Source organism: Podarcis pityusensis, assembly GCF_964106645.2.
Source record: "Podarcis pityusensis genome assembly, chromosome: 11".
NCBI lineage: Eukaryota > Metazoa > Chordata > Lepidosauria > Squamata > Lacertidae > Podarcis > Podarcis pityusensis.
Window position 1 is genome coordinate 59,398,959 of NC_138036.1, and position 22,713 is coordinate 59,421,671.

The following is a 22,713-nucleotide window of genomic DNA, read 5'->3' on the forward strand; positions in this document are numbered from 1 at the left end:
TGATGGGAGCTGGAGTCCAGCAACATCTGATGGGAACCACTTTGGCTAAGCCTGAACCAAGCAATATCCAGACTATGTGCAAATATGAGAGTTTACTAGTCCACCGCTGAACTGAGGTAGCAGATTCACATAAAATGCTTTTGAACAGATTTAAAACTTCAGGAGGTAGGTTTTAAAAAAAGTGTCTCAAAAATAGTTTCGCATCCCATTTTGAGTTTTCAAAGTTAAAACAAACAACATCAAATCCACCAGTGATACTTTAAAAGACTTTTATTATTTTTCAATTTAGTATACACAAAGAAAAACTTGGTTATTTTAAACAAAGCAGGGAGGACACTTTCTTCTATTTTGACCCACATATTTTTAAGTAAAAACTCCAGGAAAAGGGTTGTTCTTAATATTATGATGATGATTTTATTAAAGTGCACATGAAATTGTACAAGAAATTGATAACTGTCTCCGTGGCTAAGAAATCCAATCTTGAGAAACGAACTGATCAGGTGGCCAAATTCTATCAACAATGTTATTTCATTAAAAACAAACAAACAGCTAAAGGAACTTTTTTTTAAAAAAATGCCACGATCTAATGAATGTAGTCTTTGAGAAATAAACAGTTTTGGTTAAAATTTATTTTTAAGGGAAACATTATTGGGCAGATGGGTAAGTTATACCAGAGTGTGAACAGAAAATAGAATGCAAGGGGACAATAAACTAAACCTTCCTTTCACAAGTTAAGAGTGTTGGCCGTTTCATACACAACAGTTGTGTCCTACATGGACACAATCTCTGTACAGGTAATTAAAAAAACACACAACAGAATTATGTATGATGAGCAAGGGGGTGAGGTCATGGCTCAGTGGAAGAGCATGTGCTTGGCTTGCAGAAGGTCCCAGGTTCAAACCCCAGCATGTCCCTGTAGGGCTGAGACTGCCTGAGACTCCAGAGACCTGTTGCCAGAAAGTGCAGACAATGCTGAGCTGGAGGGAGCAATGGTCTGGCTCAGGAAAGGAAGCTTCCTAGGTTCCTGAACAGGCAAGGCCTCCTTCTGCTGCGAGTGCATCTTCCAAGAAGGCACAAAGGGTGTGACATGGCCCCTGAACAAAAACGTTCATTGGGGGGAATTGTGTGGGATCTTGTGAACATGAAGGCAATATTGGTTTCAAAACAGTGCAGGAGGGCATAGGGAAAGAAAGTGATTTTGGTTTCTGTGCTGTAAAATGGAAGGGTGCCAAATGTAAATGTCTTTAAGTCAGAAGTAGTTCAGTATTTTAAAAGCAGAGGATGGAACTGCATGACAGTATAGTTAAGTGTGCGTTTAACAATTCCAAAGTCGGCAGAACTTAACAGGCTTCCTGCTTCAAAAACTAAGGCCTGATGTTAACAAAGGATGACTGCGAGTAATTCCCTTAGGCACTAGTGAGGCGTACTTGGAATTATTAAACATATAAAATCTGTTCCCATTGAATGTTATCTAAATACAGTGGTACCTCATGTTGTGTAACCTCCAGGTTACGGAATCTTTGGGTTACGGCCGCGGCAAACGCAGAAGCGCTCAGTGGCGCCGCACGTGTGCGTAGAAGGGGTCCTCCGGTTACAAAATTTTCGGGATACGGCCAGGCCTCCGGAACTGATCCCATTCGTAACCAGAGGTACCACTGTATTTAACTTTGCTTACCATACTAAGCACATAGCACTCTTAAGGAGGAGACTAACCTCAGGAAAATGTAACAAACAGGCACCAGGGGAAATATTTTACGTAAGATGGGATTGTTTGTCAGATCCCTTACACTGAGAGCAACAATTTCAGGGAGTTGCCATGTATGCAGTACTAATCTCCACAACCCCTCTAACCCACCACCCCTCTATTGTTGTCCCTGCCAAGGTCGCTCAACCATTGCTACTGTGTCATTTCTTTTAGCAGATCAAGATGATAAGGTGGCAGCAAGAACTGCAAGGTTTTTAGCAGGGGCAATTAGAATAAGATCTATTATTTGATTGTAACCCCCCAAAATGTATTTTCTATGTTTTTACCTCTATCCTCTGTACATTTTATTTCAGGCTGCTGAATTATCTCCCTACCTACCCACTTTAAAAAAAACAAATGAACTGCATACCTCTAGGGACTGTGATAAAACACTGGGGTCAATTCTCAAAGTGCAAGGATAAGCAAGCCTGGATCTTCTACAGCCATAACCGCTTTGAATATTGGGCAGATGCAAGAGACACTGGGATTTTTATTGGTTTCCAAAATTTGACTGTGGTATTGAAAGTTTTAGTATATAGAATATTTCCACCAGCTTCCAATTCATTACACTTTTATTTCCAAGAGGGGCAACACTAATTAATTCGAGTTCATGACCGATGCCTCTCCATGAAGCTCTTCATGAATGTTGCTAACTTCTGAACATCTTCTCTTGTCACAGCATTATACAAAGAAGCACGGATTCCTCCCACAGATCTGAAAGAATAAGGGGAAATGCAGGGAAACGGTACATTTGGAGCGTCCCCCAGTTTCACCAGTGCACTATATTCTTTTCGTAGTCCAGAACATTCATTTATATCAAGGGGAAAGTAACCTCTTTCAGCCCAAAGGCTGCATTCCTTTCTGGGCAAGCCTTTTTGGGAAAAGACGCCAGTGGTGAGCAAGGCCAGAGGCAAAAGTGGGCGGAGCCTCCAGTGTACCTTCTACCTCTGTACAGCAAGCTGATTTCTACACACACCCCACTCTGTCCTCCACTACACAAGCAAGAGGTCTTATCAGAGTACAAAGGAACATTCTGGCAAGGCAAAAGCACTCAATGAAGTTGTGAATCAGGGACGAACATGACCTGGAAAGGCGGTGTGGCAGCTAAAGACCAAATGTGGAGTGGTAATTCCTGAGGGGAAGATAGAGAGACCTGGATGCTGGGGTGAATGACTGAGAGCCATTCATTTCCAGAAACAGAAAGAAGATTCAAAAAGCAGTTTTCACAGATTGTTTAGTCTAAGGTAAAGGTAAAGTGACCCCTGACCATTAGGTCCAGTCGTGACCAACTCTGGGGTTGCGGCGCTCATCTCGCTTTACTGGCCAAGGGAGCCGGCATTTGTCCACAGACAGCTTCCGGGTCATGTGGCCAGCATGACCAAGCTGCTTCTGGCGAACCAGAGCAGCGAAAGGAAACGCCATTTACCTTCCCACCGGAGCAGTACCTATTTATCTACTTGCACTTTGATGAGCTTTCGAACTGCTAGGTTGGCAGGAGCAGGGACTGAGCAACGGGAGCTCACCCCATTGCAGGGATTCAAACCGCCGACCTTCTGATCGGCAAGTCCTAGGCTCTGTGGTTTAACCCACAGCGCCACCCACATCCCTAATTGTTTAGTCTACCAAAGCAGATACTGACTGTGGGAACTTATTTCTGGACATGTGCAGTTCCTACAGGAGACCCAGAGAGCTGGTTTTAACCAGTCTTGCTTTTTCTTCTCTTACCGGCAACATGCAAAGCACAGAGACTCTTGTTTGGACTTACTTACTTCACTGATTTTTTTTATTGCTTCCATGAGTATTTTATTGCCTCTTATGTGCAACCAACTCTCAATGTGCTTCCAGGGAAGGAGCTGCGTTGTTTTCTCTGCTGGTTTAAAGGCTGGCACATGCAGAAGTGAGGGGACGCAGGTGGCACTGTGGTCGCTTTTCAGGCCGAGGGAGCCTCTTGGGCTCTGTCCCACCTTTTGCCAACCTAGCAGTTTGAAAGCATACCAGTGCAAGTAAATAAATAGGTACTGCTGCGGTGGGAAAGTAAATGGCATTTCTGTGCACTCTGGCACTTATCGCGGTCCTCTGCGTGCCAGTAGTGGTTTAGTCCTGCTGGCCACATGACCTGGAAAGCTGTCTGTGGACAAACGCTGGCTCCCTCGGCCTGAAAAGCGAAATGAGCACCGCACCCCATAGTCACCTTTGATTGGACTTAAGCATCCAGGGGTCCTTTACCTTTTACAAGCAGAAGTGTTGCTAGACCACTGGATTTATGAGCCAGAGATCATAAAACCTTTAATACTTGAGGGCCACATTTGGTCTCCAGGCCTAGAGGTTGCCCACCCTCAATTTATACCAACCTGGTGCTTCCAGATGCTGCTGGACCATAATTCCCACCATTTTTGTCCACTGGCCACATTGGCAGCTGGCTGATGGGAGCTGGAGTCCAATAACATGTGGATGGGGAAGGCTGGTGTGTGCTAACAAGAGGCATGCACATCTTGTTGAGAATAATGGATCGTTTCTAAAGACAGCAATGCTTTAGCTAGCAATGCTTTAGATGCATACAAACTGAAAAGAAGTCTCCTCGTTCTGTTCTTCCAAGAGTGCAAGAACAGAAGAACTGTGAGTTTGAGATTGTGTGAGGGGAGCAATAATTAGACCAGAGTGACAGATTTATTTTGAAGCATCACCTTGCAAGCATCACCACACCAGATGCCAAGAGGAAAGTGGGAGGAAGGAAGACCAGCACCAGTACAAAACAGGGGTGGGGAGATACAACTCCAACAGTGAACTAAAAGGAATGATCAAGATACTGTATTTTCTCAGGACTGTGAAAGAATAGAACTTCATTTATGTAATAATTAGGGCTGAGCTGGAAGGACGCTAAATTTTCAGAAACATTTATATCAGCATTTGAGCTTTTCTGCAAAACAAAATGGAAGGGTCTACGGAATGTAATAGCTTGCTGGATCAGGCCCATGGCCCATCAAGTCCAGCATACACAATGGTCAACCAGATGCTTGAGGGAAACCAGGAAGCAGAACATGAGCATGATAGCCAAATCCAGGTGACCACATAGCACAGTATTACATGATTCCTGGCTGGTAGCCAAGAAGCCAAGGGCCCTAACTCAGAGGTAAAGCACATGTTTTGCATGCAGCAGGTTGCAGGTTCAATTCCCTGTGTCTCCAGATGGGGCTGGGGAAGTCTTCCATCTGAAACCCTGGACTAGATTGGTAGATGACCAATGGCCAAAATATGGTGCTTAAGTAGTAGCAGATTGGGGAAATGGTGACAGTACTTATCACCTTAGTCAAATATTTACTATAAATATCATACACAAATAAGGCATTTCTGCCCATGGACTCTTAATTCATTGACAATTTGGGCATCCAGACTCTAAACTGAAACTTAAATAAAAATTGGTTTGGTTATCACACGGCTTTTCAGTTTTTAAAAACTGAAAAAATATCTATAAAATTGTGCAGTCACACATATAAGGGATTTTTCAGAAGCACAGCTAAGCTTCAGCACTAATACAACCTGGTTTTTTTTTCCACAGTTCTGAGAAATGACAATGCCTCTCATTTTTGTGTGTTCAATTCCTACTGCTCCTTCCGTCACATTGTAACTCAACCTCAGCCAAAGCTTCTCCACAGACTTCTCTCTTACCTATGCCCTTTCAGGGATAGCATGTTGTTTTCTATAGCTTGATCAAGGAATTTCTTTTCCAGGGCCTCATCACCCTTAATGCTGCCAATCCGGAAAGGAACATTCATTCTGCTCCTGCTCTTCTTCTCCACAGGACACCTGAAAATTTCACATAAATATGATTACAGCCATATTTTGGCTTGTTATCAAATGAGTACATATTAATGAACTAAATTGTAGGTGGTATTCCACTAAGTTTTACTCAGAACAGACCTATTGAAATTAATGGGCCTAACATACCCGTGTTCATTCATTTTTGGACGTCTACTCGGAGTAAAACTTAATTGACTACCATCCTATGTTTCTAAGTGACATAATCTTTTGTCAGCCACAGAAATCAGTTCTGCTTGCAAACTCTAAAGGGCTACCTGAAAGATAATTACACGGAAATTACATGGGGAAGTGTCAGATGACCTCATCGCTTTATGCTGAAAGAATGCATGGAGGCGTCTGCAAAGGCTAGCCATGCCCCATCGTGGGCAACAGCCGTGCCCCTCCTCCTGGACACTTGGCAGGTGTTCATTTGGCATGTGAGAAGACTATGTGTCCCCATGTGTGAAGATCTTCAACACAACTGCCAAAGATGCTTGAATCATGTGTGAGTATGTTTGTGTCTGAACAACTTTTAAATAAGCACCAAGGGGAAATAATACATGGAGCTGGCAGGTTGCCTTTCAAAATTAAACTGCTTTGCTGTTTTCTACAAACAAGTGGTATATAAAATTTTATGAAATAAACATTTTTTAAAGCACAAGAAATGTACTTTTCCACTACAGGCTCCTCTAGGTGGGGAAAGCCAATGAAGCTTTTGTTTTTCCCAGATGTACAAAAAGGCAGCAGCACCGCACAGGGGAGAGAGTGGCAAGAGGCAAGGCTGAAGGACTCTTTTGCTTGACTGGAAGGAGAATGTGCTGCAAATCATTTTATATTACACTTGTCTTCCACCTAATTCTCATCAAATCCAGAAGAAATTCAACAAGAGATTTGCAGCTACAATTACCAAGAAGCCACATGCAACCCTGCAGTTGGCTCAACTGATTCAGCACAATCTCAACCACAAGAACTCTGAAGCCCATGTGATATTGTTATTATTATTATTATTATTATTATTATTTAGTTTATATATCACTGAATGCCCAAATAGGCTTCTAAGCCATCTACATGCATAAAAACCCATTGCCACAATTTGATAGCAAAGCACTGCTATCTATTCACACTTGAAAAGGAGAATGGGTATTAAATAATTTAGGCCACTTCTGGTTGTGGTTGAAAGGAGTCAACAAGCAGGCACTGTACATTTAAAAAACAATTTCACTGTTTCACACCAGCATACAGCAGAGACACGCAATGCAAACAAACTGTAGCAAGTTTGCATGATGAAATCAGATTCTTGGCGCACTGAAAAGCTGTTCACATTTTGCTCTGTCCAGTAAGGCACTTCGTTGCTTAGGTGGCATTTCACAGGTAAACAGCCTCCAGTCAAAAAGCATGGCACAAAATACAGCAGTACATACATACTGATAAGATGCATACAGCTCAATTGCATCATCATAATGGCCACAATTTTTGTTGTGAATTCCTAAACAGCTGGCCGGCTACAGGCAAAAAAATGTATTAGCTGCCATGGGGGAAAATAAGTTTCTCCTGGCTATAATCTCACTTAAATGGAACTAACAAGCTAGAAGTTATGAAATGGGTAGGACGAAGGTAAACACATTACAGATAAAATAAAAAAAAATCCTTCCAGTAGCACCTTGGAGACCAACTAAGTTTGTTATTGGTATGAGCTTTTGTGTGTGCATGCACACTTCTTCAGATGCACACGAAAGCTCATACCAATAACAAACTTAGCTGGTCTCCAAGGTGCTACTGGAAGGAATTTTTTTAATTTTGTTTCAACAACACAGCTACCTACCTATAACTAGAACATTACAGATAACGTACCATCAAAGCATGTGATTTCTAGCCTGGCATAGTCCTCTCGCAATATGCACACACACACCCAGAAGCTGCCGCTCCTGGGAGAAAGCGAGGCTACAAGATTTTTCACTGAAACGCTAGTTTTCCGCATGTGCTTGTGTGGAAGCTTTGCTAAAGTCCTATATAGACGAAGTCCTCTGAGATAGTACTGTACAGTAACAATGGTAAAAGTCAGGACAACTTACACGTAGAATCCACTGGATCCATCAATAATATCATAAATCATCTGTGACTTCATTTGGCTAAGCTTATCCATAGCTGCAGCTCCGCCATTGTTTCTTACCCAATCCAGGACCAAGCCTGTGATATAGATACTGGAATCAAAAAGAGAAGAGGCACCAATTATTTGCAATGCTATGTTCATGTCTCAATAACAAAAACAGCAAGGGTTGCTTACATGGTATAGAAGAGAAGTAAAACCAATAAGAGAGTGTGTTGGGGGACAGGGAAGAGACAGAGTCATCTGTCCCCAATGCATAATCTCACAAATGCACCCAGTACCTAATCTAAATTGGTATGCCCCATGAAGACCAGGCGTGTGTCATGCCAAGGTGTCAGCAGGCATCCGGTTTCAAATGGCGCAAGCAAGCAAGCCAAATCACATGCAAAAAGGCAAAGCATCATTTTACGGCAAGTGAAACCTGTCAGCCAAAGCAAGAGAACTTCCTATATAATACTTTGTATTCTAGTTAGAATCTAGCTGCTGGTTAACAGTGCTCTGGAAACACAATACCGTAGAGACAATTGGAGGTTGTAGATATAATGCTAGGGCAAAATTGAAAATTCCCATTGTTTCTTCATCTGTATAGGCCCTGTTATGACTGCTGAAATTATGGTCTAACCAACAAGAGATCCAGTTGTGAAATACTGGTCAAATTAAAGGATCTTGGCTCAAGTGGCAGAGAAGCCATTCAAACTTGCGAAAGATATTGCTGGCATTGGCCTCCTGTTGATGTGACAGCATTAACATTTTCATCAAACCTATTTCCTATTTAAAATAACTTAAACCTTTACACCTTGAGCTGTTCTTTTTTGCAACAGCCAGTAAGAACAATACTGTCCTGCTGCTTTCATGTAACCATTGACAAACTTTTCCAAAGACAGCTACTGAATGAAAATCAGAATGCAAAGCATTGTCCGTGATTTTAGCTACAAAGAGAGAATTCTGCTTGATCACAGGTATTTCCCATGGATGTCACTTTGCATACTAAACTGCTTGTAAAAAGCTAATAGCCATAATCCTAGAGATACTTACTATAACTACTATTAATATTAAGCATTCAAATAGTGCTCAAGACTGTTAAAAGTACATTACAGTGTTGTTTGTAAGGATTGCCATTTTGAATGCAAGGAAGATGAATAGCATCATCTCCATATTACAGGTGGGGAGCTGAGGGATAAAATGTTGACCCAAGACTACCTTGTGAATTCAAGGCAGAGATTCCCAACTCAGATTCTCAGCTAACTAGGAAGTTGCTCCTATTGAGCTAAGCTGAATTATTGCTAAATCAACAGTGTTTATTGTAAACAAATAGCCTGAGCCAACTGTATCTCTCAGTGCTCACCCAAGTCATCTGATCTTTTACTGTCCCATGTGCAGAAAAGCATCATTCACCCGACTCAGTTGGCATGCAGGAGTGTCCTTCTACGCTGCCTGCCTTCTCCAGAGACCTTCTGGTTGGTCACTACTTTGGAAGCAGGATCGTGGGCCTTTTATTTGCAAAGCTGCATTATGCCAGTGCCTGGATTTGGTCCCAGAATCACACAAATCTGTATTGTCACTCAGATACACGCCCCATTTCCAGGACATTACACAAAAGCCATGAGCATTAAGGAAGCAGAGAACGCCCAGAAATCAGTGTTCCAATGTGGAGCGTGAATTGTGTTGAAGCTGGTATGGGGGCTCCAATCCACCTTCCAGACAAAAGGACAGACTTTGATGCCACAACACAAACCAGCACAAGTCTTTGGCAGGCAATAAGCCTAAAATATAAAACATTCCTGCTCCTTAGCTATTTTGTTCCATTTCCACATCACTCTTTCTCTCTATATTTGCACACCTGTTGCAAAAGTGTCCCACACTCAGAAAATTCCTGTATGAGCTAGTTTGGTACCGGTTCATTATATCCTGTACTGGATTTCACATAAGCCTTTATGATCCACAAAAAGACACTCACTAAATAAGTGGGGGCAGGGGGCGTAATAGACTGACCCACTTTAAAAGCCACATAGCAAGCTTCCATGCCACCCCCAAAGCAGGTTTAGTCATAGATTTGAATATCAGGGAAATCCTTGTAGCTAGGAAATGCGATTTCTCCCCAGGGGGGGGAAAGCACTGTTAATCTTCATGCAGCAGATTAATGTCAGGAAGCCAAGACTCCTTTTGGCAAGAGGTTAAAACGATCCGTATTGGAATAATTTAATTCAGTGCTTCACTACAGCAGCTCATGGACATTCAGGTCAGGTCCCCAGCCAACTAACGGCTGCACAGAGAAGAAAGAGAAACAGTCAGAATTACCGAAAAAAGGAAAGAGAGTTTGGTCAATCTCTTGCAAGACACATGGTGTTTTCAAGAAGCAAACACGAGGCAGCAACATCCAGCCAACTTGCAGGTTACAAATTTTACAGCACTGTAAATATGGAATGTTATAAAAAATGGGTAACTAGTTTACAAATATATAAGAAAAAATGAAGTTTAAAAGTTTGCAATTGTCTGCCCTGAGTTTTATGTCCCTACTACAGTATACAATTATTATGCAAGCTACTGATAATTTAGCAGTTATGGCTTCAAGGAGAATTCAGTTTTTCTTAATTGAAATAATTTTCCATGCATGTAAACCTTTCACTCCATACTCAGGATACTAGAATAATGTAATGGGGAGGGACTTAAACTAGGCACCAAATATGACCAATAGATGCAAAACTCACCACTGGTCAAATAGAGTACTTTATCAATAATGATGTGTTCTTCCCTTCCACCACACCCCATTTTGTCTTCGCAGAGAAGCTTTTCTTGGTTTTTCTATTTAGCCAGATAGAAACAACCAATCATGTTATATGGCATAGCCATATTTCCAAATTTTAAAATCCTTGCAATGTTTGTTTTGGGCTTGTCAGGGAGAAGGAAATGGTGCTTTTCTGATGGGGTTGTAAACCCCCCTGAAAATGTTTAGTTAAAGGGCAATATAAAATTATTTGAAATAAATAAAGTTAAAATACTCCATACATTCCAGAACACTGCCAACACTCACTATCGAATAAGTAACTTTTGGCATGTGTGAATAAAATCTATATGAGACTTCTAGTGATGGAAAAGGGTTGGGGGGGGGCACCAGCCTATTGTACGTGGTAGACACATGCCGCACAATTAAATACTAAGAGATCTGTTTGAACTCCTGCATCTGATATGGTTTTTCTCCACCTTGCAAGGTAACATTCATAACATTTTTTCATCGGTACATCCTATGAAGTTGAAACAGACCTTTAGAAATGGGGATTTAAATGCCTGAAAAAAATGAAATGCCTGTTTTACACTCCTAACCCATTACAGAAAGAAGTTGTAGGAACTGCTTGCATAACTAAAATTTTCCATTCACATAATTCATGTGCTCACACAGTAGATCTGAAGAGTATTTGGTTCAGTAGTCACACATACACTCACTCACCTCTTGAGTAACTATTAACTCCTAATTACCCTACTAACAAAAGCACAACTTCACTGCTGTCAGCAATTCAGAAACACACAGAGTAACCCTTTAATCAGTTTTGCCTTGTTTGCATCCAGAACTGCTAATTAAATTCCATCTAGTAACCATGATGCCTAGATGACAATTAAAATGGAAAAGGCATGGTTGTTGGTTGGGATTTTGGTCTGGGGAAATAATCACCTGAGCCAGTTCAGCTTGAAACAGGTAAGTCAAGAGATGCATGTAGGCAGTGGAAAGGACTGAAACTATGGGCAGAGAATTTCTCCGCTCAATTCAGACCATGATCAGAAGCAGACCTGGCACTGCCATGACCATCTTTGCAGTTTTCACACAGTGCCACAATGTGACACTACATCCAGGACACAACAATGAATTAGCCAGTACTGCTATGTAAGCCTATCTGCCAGCAGAATACGAAGTCCAAAGAAAGCATTATGTCAAGGGTATCTTCAAGTCTGTAGTCAGTCCTACTGAGGACCAATTCAGGAAAAGCAGGAACTCTGCTAAAATTTATACCACCCTGACATTTTATTTCACTGGGAAAATTTGGTTATGTCACTGAGACATAACCAACTAACATTTATTTTCTGGAATAGCTTTATTTTCTGGAATAGCTTGGGGCGGAACCTTATCCCCCTTATCCAGTGGGTTCGGACAGCCACCTGTCCAATAGTCTGACATCACAATGACATTAGATAACCTGTTTTTGCATAGCACTGTACACCAAATCAGCAGCAATCAGCTGATCACTGTGGTTTGCAAAACGCCATGCATGGCGCTATGCAATCATCAGCTGACTGTCAGAGTTTGCAAAGCACTGCGCACCATTTGCAGATGTCTGCAAACTTCCACTTGGCCCAGTCATGTCTTTATCTAGTATAGGGCAGGTGGGCACGGCTTTGCCAAAATGGCCTTGGGGGCCAAATGGAGAGGCCTGGTGGGCCTAATTTAGCCCGCAGACTGGACATTCCTAACCTCTGCTCTGCATAGTAAACTTCCGAGTAATTAGCAAAATGAAGGATATTGTACTGTGGCAAAATTACCTGAAGCACGGAGGAGTGTTGTATAGTGAGCTGTTCTCCACTTGCACTTTGTAGTCCAAGACTGTCGGGCACTCTTTGAGTGCAAAGCCAATCAAATCCTCACGTACTATAACCACTGTAACTCCAGCACAGCCTGCATTCTTCTGGGCACCAGCAAAGATTACACCAAACTTGACATTGGAAGTGGGGAGGAGAAAAGAAAGGGGAAATGGATATTAAATCCATGTACTCATTTGTACATTACAGTCATACCTCGGCTCCCAAACGCCTTGGGAGTCGAACATTTTGGCTCCCAAACGACTGAAACCTGGGAGTGACTGTTCCGGTTTTTGAACATTCTTTTGGAAGCCGAACGTCTGATGGGGCTTCCGCAGTTTCCAATTAGCTGCAGGAAGCTGCTGCAGCCAATCGTAAGCTGCGCTTTGGAAGTCAAACATTTCAGAAGTTTAACGGACTTCCTGAACGGATTCTGTTTGACTTCCGAGGTATGACTGTATAAGCAGAACACATACTGGTGAATGTTCCTATACACACAAATAAAGGAAAAGATCACTGCTGTGAAACATTAGCGTGCTAAATCACTTAACAATGCATATACTGAAAGTGAAATACTCTCAGGAGGTCCTTCTCAGGTGATAACTTGCAATGAGATCCTAAATATGTTTTACTCAGTGCAGACCTATTGAAATTAATGGATCAAATTTAGTCATGCTCATTGAACAAGTGAGTGAAAGCATTACACAAATCAGCTTGAGCAAACCAAGTTTGAGATATTAGGTTACTCTGTGCAAAGGAACAAACTGCCCTTTTGGAACTTTACCTTAGACACATCCACCGGCCTGGAGAGGAAATTGGATGACATATCACACACTAAAACTGCCTTCCCAACATCAGGGACAAAGTCAAACTCCACTCCATGAACCGTCTCATTTGCACAATAGTAGACATAAGAGGCATCGGGGTTAAGGTTCCAAGTGCTTGGATCAGGAACTTCTGAAGCAGGTAAGACAACAGAGAGACAAACAATGGAAATATTTCCCAGCCAGCAGATTCAGAAGTCCGATGAGATACAACTTTCCCTTATATATTGAACTTTGAAAGCAACTCTGGTTCAACAAATTTCTATTGCTTTGCCAGCAAAGTTAATTCATTATTGGAATGGCTACAAAAGAGAAATGGGCATTTCAAAAAAACACCCACCACACTTTCTCATCATGAAAGTAGTAGAGTGTGTTAAACAAACAGGATACCAGGTCCTTTCAAGATGCTAAAAACAGACCACCATTCAAAATCATTTCAACATTCAAGCCAGAATGTAATCTTTTGTAGCATAATAAGGTTGTTAGGTGAGGCACCTGTGGCCCTTCGGACGCTGCTAGACTATGATTTCCATCATCCCTGACCATTGGTATGCTGGCTGAGGCTAATAGGAGTTGGGATCCAGCAAATCTAGTAAGCCATAAGTTGTCCACCCTGATCTACATGATGCATGCTAATCTTCATTGATGCCAATGTATTTTGTGAACTTAACAGGCTACTCACACACCCAAACACCAACACAGCATTTGCAAATGGCTGTGTAGAAGTTGCTGCTACAGACATTTTCCCCATGGTGACATGCATAAGCTACACATGTATCAAGAACTACATTTCCCATCAGCCCCAGACAGCACAACAAATGGTTCTGAATGGTAAGAATTGTAGTTCAACAACAGCTGGAAGGCCACAGGTTAACCAGTCGTGCTTCAGATTCAGGCTTCCCCAACCAGGCACTAGGGCTGGGCGATATCTGGTTTTCAACCTCCCTGCAGTGGTGGAGGGTGTGCCACACTTCCCCACAGCAGCAGAGGGCCTTGCCAGGCCTCTCCACAGTGGGAGAGGGTTTGCCAGGCCTCTCCACAGTGGCAGAGGGTGCGATACACTCCCCCGCAGCAGAAGGTCCCATACTACCTCCCCATGGTGGCAGAGGGTGTGCCACACTTCACTGCAGCAGCAGAGGACCTTGACAAGGCTCCCTGGGCGGTGGAGGGCCTTAATATTTAAGGAAGTAGTAAATCTAATAAAAATATTAAATAAACTTCCATATAATATATTTAACATATTTTCAACTAATTTAAGAGATTGTTTTTTTTAAAAAAAAAGGTAAAGGATCCCTGACAGTTAAGTCCAGTTGCAAACGACTCTGGGGTTGCGGCGCTCATCTCGCTTTACTGGCCAAGGGAGCCGACATTTGTCTGCAGGCAGTTTTTCCGGGTCATGTGGCCAGCATGACTAAGTAGCTTCTGGCAAAACCAGAGCAGCGCACACCGTTTACCTTCCCGCAGGAGTGGTACCTATTTATCTACAGTGGACACGCGGGTTGCAAACGTGATCCGTGCAGGAGGCACGTTTGTAACCCGCAGCGTTCGAAACCCGCAGCGCCGTGTCTGCGCATGCGTGGGTTGCGATTAGGCACTTCTGCACATACGCGACCGCCGAAACCCAGAAGTAACCTGTTCTGGTACATCCGGGTTTCGGCGGGTCTGTAACCCAAAAAAACACAACCTGAAGCGTCTGTAACCCGGGGTATGACTGTACTTGCACTTTGACATGCTTTGGAACTGCTAGGTTGGCAGGAGCTGGGACCAAGCAATGGGAGCTCACTCCGTTGTGGGGATTCGAACCACCAACCTTCTGTTCAGCAAGCCCTAGGCTCACCTGCATCCCTAATTTAAGAGTATTTTAAGTGATTTACTAGTCAAGTTGCATCTGCTTCCCCACTCAGAGGTCTAAGTGGAATATGTGCATGCAGAAGCCCCATTGAGTTCAACTAAACTAACTTCTACTTTCCTGGGAGTAAGCCCCACTGAATTCAGTAGGGCTTGCTTGCAAGTAGACACGCATTTACTTGCACTGCTTACTGAAAAAAACCCTCCCCATCATTCTCACAAGCAAAATGAGCGCCGCACCCCATAGTCGCCTTTGACTGGACATAACAGTCCAGGGGTCTCTTTCCTTTACCTAATGTTTGCACAGTCTCATAAGCTGTTCTGAAAGCGGGGACAGAACCCTAATTTATGCACTGCACAGCAGACACACAATATCATCATGCATTTGGTTGAATGGGTAGATCAAGATGTGTTTCATAGATACAGCAAGTTGCCCTATTCTTTTTCATCATGGGTACTTCCAGCCCAGCACTCTTGTCAAACTGCATTTCTGCTTTGATCCTCACTCTCACTCTACTGATTTTCCCATGCTCCTAAACTTTTGTTTTCTTTTTTCTCCCACGCACAATTTTACCCATACATGGTCCAATAACTTTGATGTAATGTGCCCACAGAAGGGGGGGAAGGCCAAGATGGGAGTGTAACAGCCAGATTTAGCCTCTCCTAAAAGCAATGTGCAGAAGCGGTTAGTTTTGCATGAAGGGGTTCACAGGTACCAACAGTGCAAATTTGGCAGTTTTTGAAAAGACCATTAAGAAAGATGGTCAAGGTCAAGGGCTAGGAAGCAGCAGCAAAAGCTTCTTATCCAGGCCAAATCATAAGAATAGCTGCATTTCGGTAATGAGATAACCAGTTTTCATACTTTGGGACCCATTTCTCTTTAGGATTGTAGTAAATATTACACTCACAGTTTGTTTTTATAAATAACAGAAACAGCAAGCAGGAAAGAAAATGCACATACAACAGTTTAGCTTCCACAAACGTTGAAGTTTGCAAGTTTACTTACTTGTATAACTAGAGAGTTTAGGATGAACAAGGTTCACTTTGGCATATTTCTCTGCTTCCTTGGCTGCTTTTGCTGACCAAGCTCCTGTAACCACATAATCAGCACACCTGGCTTCTTTTAGCCCAATAAGATTAAGTGGGACACCACTGAATTGTCCAGATCCACCTCCTTGGAGAAAAATCACTTTGTAGTTGTCTGGTATTTTTCTGTGAGAAGAAGTATCAGGAAAATGAAACAATACTATCAGTTCAGGATTCAAAATATTTGACAGTTGTTGTTCTCCAAATTAGATCCCCGGTGAAAATATCAGTTATAGATCAATGAAACTTTTTTGTTAAAATGATGTTTTACATTATTTGTAAACAGTTACTATCCAGTATTTCAACAGATACACAGTATTTCAGTATAACCCTCTGTCAGACTAATAAGAATTAGATATAACAGTCTACATATTTCAGCTTCCAAAGAAAATAAGAAAAATGCTTCTAAGTTGTTAAGTTCCAGAAGCTCTATAAATGCTGCTACTGGACCAATCAGATTAATACAACATGAAGAAGAAAGCCTTGTGCTGTGGTTGGATGACTGATGACAATGCAAAATTACAGATAATCAACTAGGCGTGTGCTTGGTGCTGCTGAACAAATTTTAGCAGAGGGAGGAATCTTACAATGCTGTTCCAGAATGAACTGCGGAAGTCAAAATTTATAGCCAGTTCAGATACATGCAAAAAAGTACCTAATCTCTTTGCACATTTCTTGTTTGGAGTCTGTGAAGCATCGCTTGAAGCCCGCTCCCAGATATACTAGGCAGAATTCTAGGCTGCCCTGTGGATCTCGGACACTTCACATGCTCCAGTCTTCAAGCATGGACAGCCGTTGGCAAAACACCACAAAGGAAGGCCTACTCTTGACTTCAGAGCAAACTTGAGCAAATATTCCATATCTGCATGTAACCCATGGTACTGTGCTACAGTTGCAAGTATTACATGTATTTTGCACTTGCCAATACAATATTAGAAGCAATAACCGAACCTGCTGGCAACCTTTTAAGAACAAATCATTCTAAGAACAGGAGCACAAAGTGTTTGGTCTTGTGTCCATATCAATAAAACAGACACTTTGATGAACTTACTGTAAAGAAATTACACATGGAGTGGGAACTGTACTACAGTTACTATGTCTTCAGATTAAAGGCTTTTTAGAATGTGAATAAAAATGATCACTTACAAGAGTTCACGCAAGGACTTTTCAGCTGCTTTGACAATTTTTGAAAAATCAGATGATCTGTGGCTCATTTCTGCAACAAAATAAATATATCAGAAATGACACAATACAAACCGTATCACTAAAATAAATTTGGCTTTATAAAACTGCCATCTTTTAATTCGCATTTATTCACTGGAGATAGAAGGTCAGTGGGTACAGGAACTGTGTGCAAATGTCTGCTTCCTCCACTGCAATGAATGGAGAACTCTTTTCAGGCAGCACAGCTACGTACATCAGAGCTCCTACACCCTTGAGGAAACTGCTAGACCAGGGTGACAGCTTTTGTTTCAGTACCATAGGGGGTAGAAACTGCAGAGGTAGCTGGATCCTCAGTTCACTTCACTGGAAAGTGAAAGGGAAATAGCAAGAGCTGGTGTTGCAGAGCCATAGCTGGAGTGTTGCAGGTGGCTCAGGAAGACCAAAGTTTAAAGTCCTGCTCAGCTATGAAGTTCATTGGGTGACTCTGAACCAACTGCAGTTTCTCAAGCTTAACCTTCTACACTGTGCAATCTTGAGAAGAAAATGAACACCCCTGGCCCCTTCAGACATCTGCTTTCCAGAGCTCATTGGTGCAAGGGTGGGATAAAAGTTGGAGAGATATTTCAGAAAGGATAATTCTCAAACTGGGAATGCCTACATTTAAATGTGTAGCTCTTCCTTGTTGTGTTCATTAAAAAATACAGTTAAAAGCTCCAAATGCTAAAAAGACATCAAGAATAAGTAAGAATGCCTTACCAAGAACACTAATGCCAAGTCCATTATAATTCACCAACTCTTTCTGGGCTTCTAACAATACCTACAAAAGAAATCAATTCGAGATAATTGTGGACATTTCAATGTCAAATCTCACAAATCCTAGTTACTATATAGAATCATTTGTAAGAGTATGTGTTATCCAAGCATGGACAGACATAATTATACCAGGTTGTTTTCTATCACCTAATCCTTTTTTGTTTCTTTTTCCTTTTGCTATTGTAGAACTGGAGATACCAAAGACACATCCAGAGACTTTCTGCACACTAGGCATGCACCTTCTACTTTTGAGCTATGCTTTCTGAGCTTGTATATTTCTTATAAAAAGGAATTCTTATAAAGACTTAAAAAAAAGACGGATTCAACAGGATCGGATTATGTGTAGTGTCGCCCATGGTTATTTCAATATGGCTAAAGTTTTAGCAGCCAATCAAAGGTTGTTCAGTGTTTCAGGTACACTGTCCTACACTGGGAATGAGTTATTAACAAAACACCTCGCATCCTGAGGCATTCTCTCTTTGCACCGATGTGAAAGACTGCTGGAATAAATGACCTAATTTATCATTTTCATGCACAGCATTTTGGACAGATCAGATCTGGCATTACTAACACTGGGCACCATTTTTTCCCAGTAAACCACTGAAAAATAAAGGCTTTTTTCAATATCCATTGATATACATGTGTTTAGGTACAAGTTCTATGGAACATCAAAGCTCCTTTCTAGCTGATTAATCAGATTCAGCACAACAATAAGACACTAATGCACAATCCTTTGATTAGAAACGGCATCAAACTCATGTTATTAGGGATGGGCAATCTGGTTCTCTAATTGTTGTTCGACTACAGCTTCCATCTTCCATGGCCCTATAGGCTAGGGCTTATGAGGGTTGGAATCACACAACATCTGGAGGACCACAAGGTTCACATCCCTATCAGAATATTATGTATCAAGATTAATTCAAATGAAAATGTTTGCTGCAGACTTCTAAAGCAGTCTTTTAGAAAGTAGCATCAACTTCACAGCTTCCCATTGGTGTAGCCAGGATTTATGTTTTTTGGGGGGAAAACCTCAGTTAAATATTTTTCTTGATTTACTTGATTAGGACAGGGCAGCTGCCCCCCCCCCCGGCTATGTCCATGCAGCTTCCCAGGTCCAAAAGAGAACAATGCACAAGAGTGCTTTAAACTAACTAAAGTGCTTAGGAATGCAATTCTTATGTAATGCTGGAAAAATAATTTATATCTGAAGGAGCCAAACATATGTGATTGGATCAAGACAGATGCTGATGTAACTTTCTGAGCAGATGAGTTTACAGCCAGCTTATTACTATCATATGTTGTATAAAATCTATTTCTCCAGTTGCCTGACATTAAACTAGGATATCTGCAAATGTTTTTTCTGTCCTACATGTTCACAAAGCATTTATTCAGCAGTGGTAAACAAAGGGTTCTTTTAATTCCAGCCCCATGCACAAACAAAAGGGGTAAGCGTTTTTATTCCATGAGCTCTGATATTAGTAGCTTTTTCAACTGGAAAAAACCAAGCAAACTATATTCCTTTTCACAGCTGTTGGAGAAAAGAAGGGGAGAATTTAGGTAGTTTTTCCACAGCTGCTGGGACACACCTCCACAGAAAGAGAATGTGTACTGTTCTTAAAACCCCTGAAATGGCCCTTGTGTTACAACTCAACAAAACATTATCCTGTAATAAAAGCCATGCAAAGCATTTGTTTAGGAGTGATAGGAAGTTAAAATGGGTAACCAATAATAGATCTGGGAGCATAGGTTCGACATTTTAAAACAGACATATGTCCTTTTAAAGAGAGTGGGAGTCAGAGACAAAACGCGATTTCCACTCTTCCAATACAAGGCTTTGGGAGTTAAAAAGAGGAGGGGGAATTGCCAGATGTTCTGGGACAGCCTTGAAAAATACATTTCCCCCCCTTTACTACTGTACCTGAAAGAGCAAGGCGTTAACAATTGCTCTTTAGTTCACTGCCAGCATAGAAGACGCCAGCACAGCAAGAAGATAAACGAAGATATGAAGAGGCGAGCTAGTGCGAACTTGCCAGCTAATTAGCGTACTTGACAAGAATCCAGTACTTTTTAAAAGCCCCAGCCTTTCTCACCCTCTGCTCCACTTTAACCACGAATGCAAAATCCCTCCTTTGTTACAACTTGCTAACACCCGTCTCGAGGCAGCTCTCCGACGGGAGAATGCGGGAATGTCCTCTGTACCTAAAGCAAACACTTGCAAGTTGCCCCTTAGAGATATCGCTTCCACAGTGTAATAGCTGTTGATCTTTTCACATAACCGCGTAGAGAGGACGGAAACACGAGCACGCCCCTTTTGCAATATCTCTTGGCATTGTGGAATGCTGATTCGGGGAGTCTCTTCCCCGATCAACGATCCGCAGCGCCTACCCCCGTCCCGAGGGCACCAAAAAGCGCGCACCCCCAACGCGTTATCGGAAGGGCAGCCTTAAGTTGAGCGGGGTTTACTTCCAACTTACAGCGCAAGCCTACTCGGAAGCAAGCCTGGCCAGCTTCCATGGTTACGTGAATACAGGACTGCAGCCACGGCGACACGGGCTTCCGAAGGCACATGCATAGGATCGGGCTGCGCAGTGCAAATCCTCCCCCCGCGCGCATCTTGCCTGCAGGATTGAGCCCCCGCGGAGCACGTACCGGCAGCGGCAGCTTCGCGGGTCCGGCGCCGAAGTTGGCCACGTGCTTCTGGGCGTCCATGGTCCGGCCGATGCTTCCTCCGCGTCCCTCCGGCTTTGTGGGGCTGCCGCCCAGCCGCCGCTCCGGATATTCCCAAGCCCAGCGACCTTGAGCGTGCCTGCTCTCCGATTGGCCCCTTGTGCCGAGGTATGGTAATTGCCACGCTCCGATTGGCCAGCGGCTTGGGTCTGGCCGAGCCATTGGCCGGATGGGCGCCGGAGAGAGGCGATGCAAGGCAGGAGGCAGATTGCAACATTCCAGGGGCTCCGGCAGCTGGAGCGGCTGCTCGCGGCTCGTCCGGGCAGCAGCAACCTTGGATCCGCGACGCCGCCGCCGCCGCCACTCCCCCTTGGCAGCGGAGCCGGAGAGCCGCGGGCGCCTGTTCTCTTTCAGAGGACGACGAACTCTGTGCTGGGCACCTTGCCCGCCCCGCCTGCACCGACAGAGCAATTCTGGTCTCTGCAAAGCGCTCCAAGAAGAGTAAAAAAGGGATGGGGGAAGGCTCTAGGGAAAGAAGAAAGAAAGGGAGCTGAAGTCTAGAATTGTTGGAAACCAGACCACGCCGCACTGAAAAGGATCGGGCTACAAACGCATACAGTGGAACCTCGGGTTACATACGCTTCAGGTTACAGACTCCGCTAACCCAGAAATAGTGCTTCAGGTTAAGAACTTTGCTTCAGGATAAGAACAGAAATCGGGCTCAGACGGCGCGGTGGCAGCAGGAGGCCCCATTAGCTAAAGTGGTGCTTCAGGTTAAGAACAGTTTCAGGTTAAGAACGGACCTCCGGAACGATTTAAGTACTTAACCCGAGGTACCACTGTATTGGAATGTGCTGGCTCCTTCCTAATGGACAGTGGAATACACTGTTTGAATTTTCAAGTGGTCACTGGGGTGCATTTAAAACAGGAATGTGACACCTAGGGCCCACTAGACAGGTTTTCCCTGAACTACTGCAACTATTTATTTATTTCGTGGAATGTATATACCGCTGATTGTAAAGTAGGGGAGAAGCCTCAAAGCAGTGGCTGGTACTGGCAGGAGTTGGATTCCATCAACATTTGGAAGAACAGAATTTCCTAACCAGCCAGAGAAGTATTGTTAAGGGTTTCCAATACCAGTATGGATTATTCATAGTTAACTAGCCTTTGTCTTGAGGCTATACCAGGACTTGACAAGATAGTGTTAATAGTAGTGTGTTGCTGTCACGGAACTAAGCAAGTTAGTCAATTGCTTCTTCATCTTGAGAATGTTCTGATTGAAAAGGCACTTATTTGAAGAAAAGAGAGCAGACCTTGCTCCACCGCAGAGAGGAGGTGGTAATGCAGTTGAGAAAAGCATAGTTTTGCAGTGCAGTGAGCTAAGGCACTATTTACACTGTGTGCCTCTACCTGCGCTCAACTTTTATATTTTATTATAAGCCACCCTTGATAATCATCCAAAGGAAACCAAATCCAAAAAATACTGTGGCCCTGAAACTTCTCAATGCTAAACATACAACACAATTGTCCTTTGAAGTAGCTGCTGCAATGGCAACTCTAGCAGCCAACTGTGTTACAATAGATTCTATTCAGTGATCCAGTATGATACAGTGGTTAGAATATTGGACTCAGACTAAGCATATCTGTGTCCAAATTCTTGCTCAACTATGAAGATCAGTGAGTGACCTTAGGCCAGCCTCTGTCCCTGCCTAATGTACGAGAGGGAAGTGGGAGGGCCTGTAAGTACTCCAGGTGGAAATGAGTGGGAAATAATAAATTATTATTATTATTATTATTATTAATTATTTGTACCCCGCCCATCTGGCTGGGTTTCCCCCAGCCATTCTGGGCGGCTTCCACAGAAACCAAAAATACACTAAAATATCACACATTAAAAACTTCCCTATAAGCACTTTCTACTGCAATTGGGCTCAAAACTCTACCAGAATGGAGAGTTACTAAAATGGGCTTTGAGAGGTGGTTTGAATGAATTTTTAAAATGTCTTAATATTTAGAAATAGAGGCTAAATGACATCAGGAAATCTAAACTGATTTGGAATCAGCATTTCAAACCTAGAACATAAGGGAGAGCTCTT

The 22,713-nt window shown here is 42.7% G+C and overlaps 1 protein-coding gene across 1 annotated transcript; it reads right to left on the minus strand.

Annotated features, from left to right (window-relative positions):
* Positions 1-255: 255 nt before the first annotated feature.
* PSAT1 (phosphoserine aminotransferase 1) lies at positions 256-20,753 on the minus strand. Its single transcript, XM_080972945.1, has 9 exons — positions 20,600-20,753; positions 17,894-17,954; positions 17,120-17,189; positions 15,894-16,099; positions 13,000-13,172; positions 12,180-12,349; positions 7,615-7,743; positions 5,411-5,548; positions 256-2,458 (listed from the first exon to the last, which is right to left on the minus strand). Exons 1-9 carry the CDS (start codon positions 20,657-20,659, stop codon positions 2,353-2,355), a joined length of 1,113 nt encoding a protein of 370 aa, XP_080829071.1. The 5' UTR covers positions 20,660-20,753; the 3' UTR covers positions 256-2,352.
* Between the last annotated feature and the right edge of the window lie 1,960 nt (positions 20,754-22,713).

What these genes read in the sequence shown, in the direction of transcription:
- PSAT1 (XM_080972945.1), bottom strand. Translation starts at nt 20,659, where the DNA reads ATGGACGCCCAGAAGCACGTGGCCAACTTCGGCGCCGGACCCGCGAAG. An exon ending in GGCCGGTGGATGTGTCTAAG is followed by an intron (nt 12,350 to 12,999) that starts GTAAAGTTCCAA and finishes TCCAATGTCAAG; the next exon opens with TTTGGTGTAATCTTTGCTGG. An exon ending in AACACTCCTCCGTGCTTCAG is followed by an intron (nt 7,744 to 12,179) that starts GTAATTTTGCCA and finishes TTTTGATTCCAG; the next exon opens with TATCTATATCACAGGCTTGG.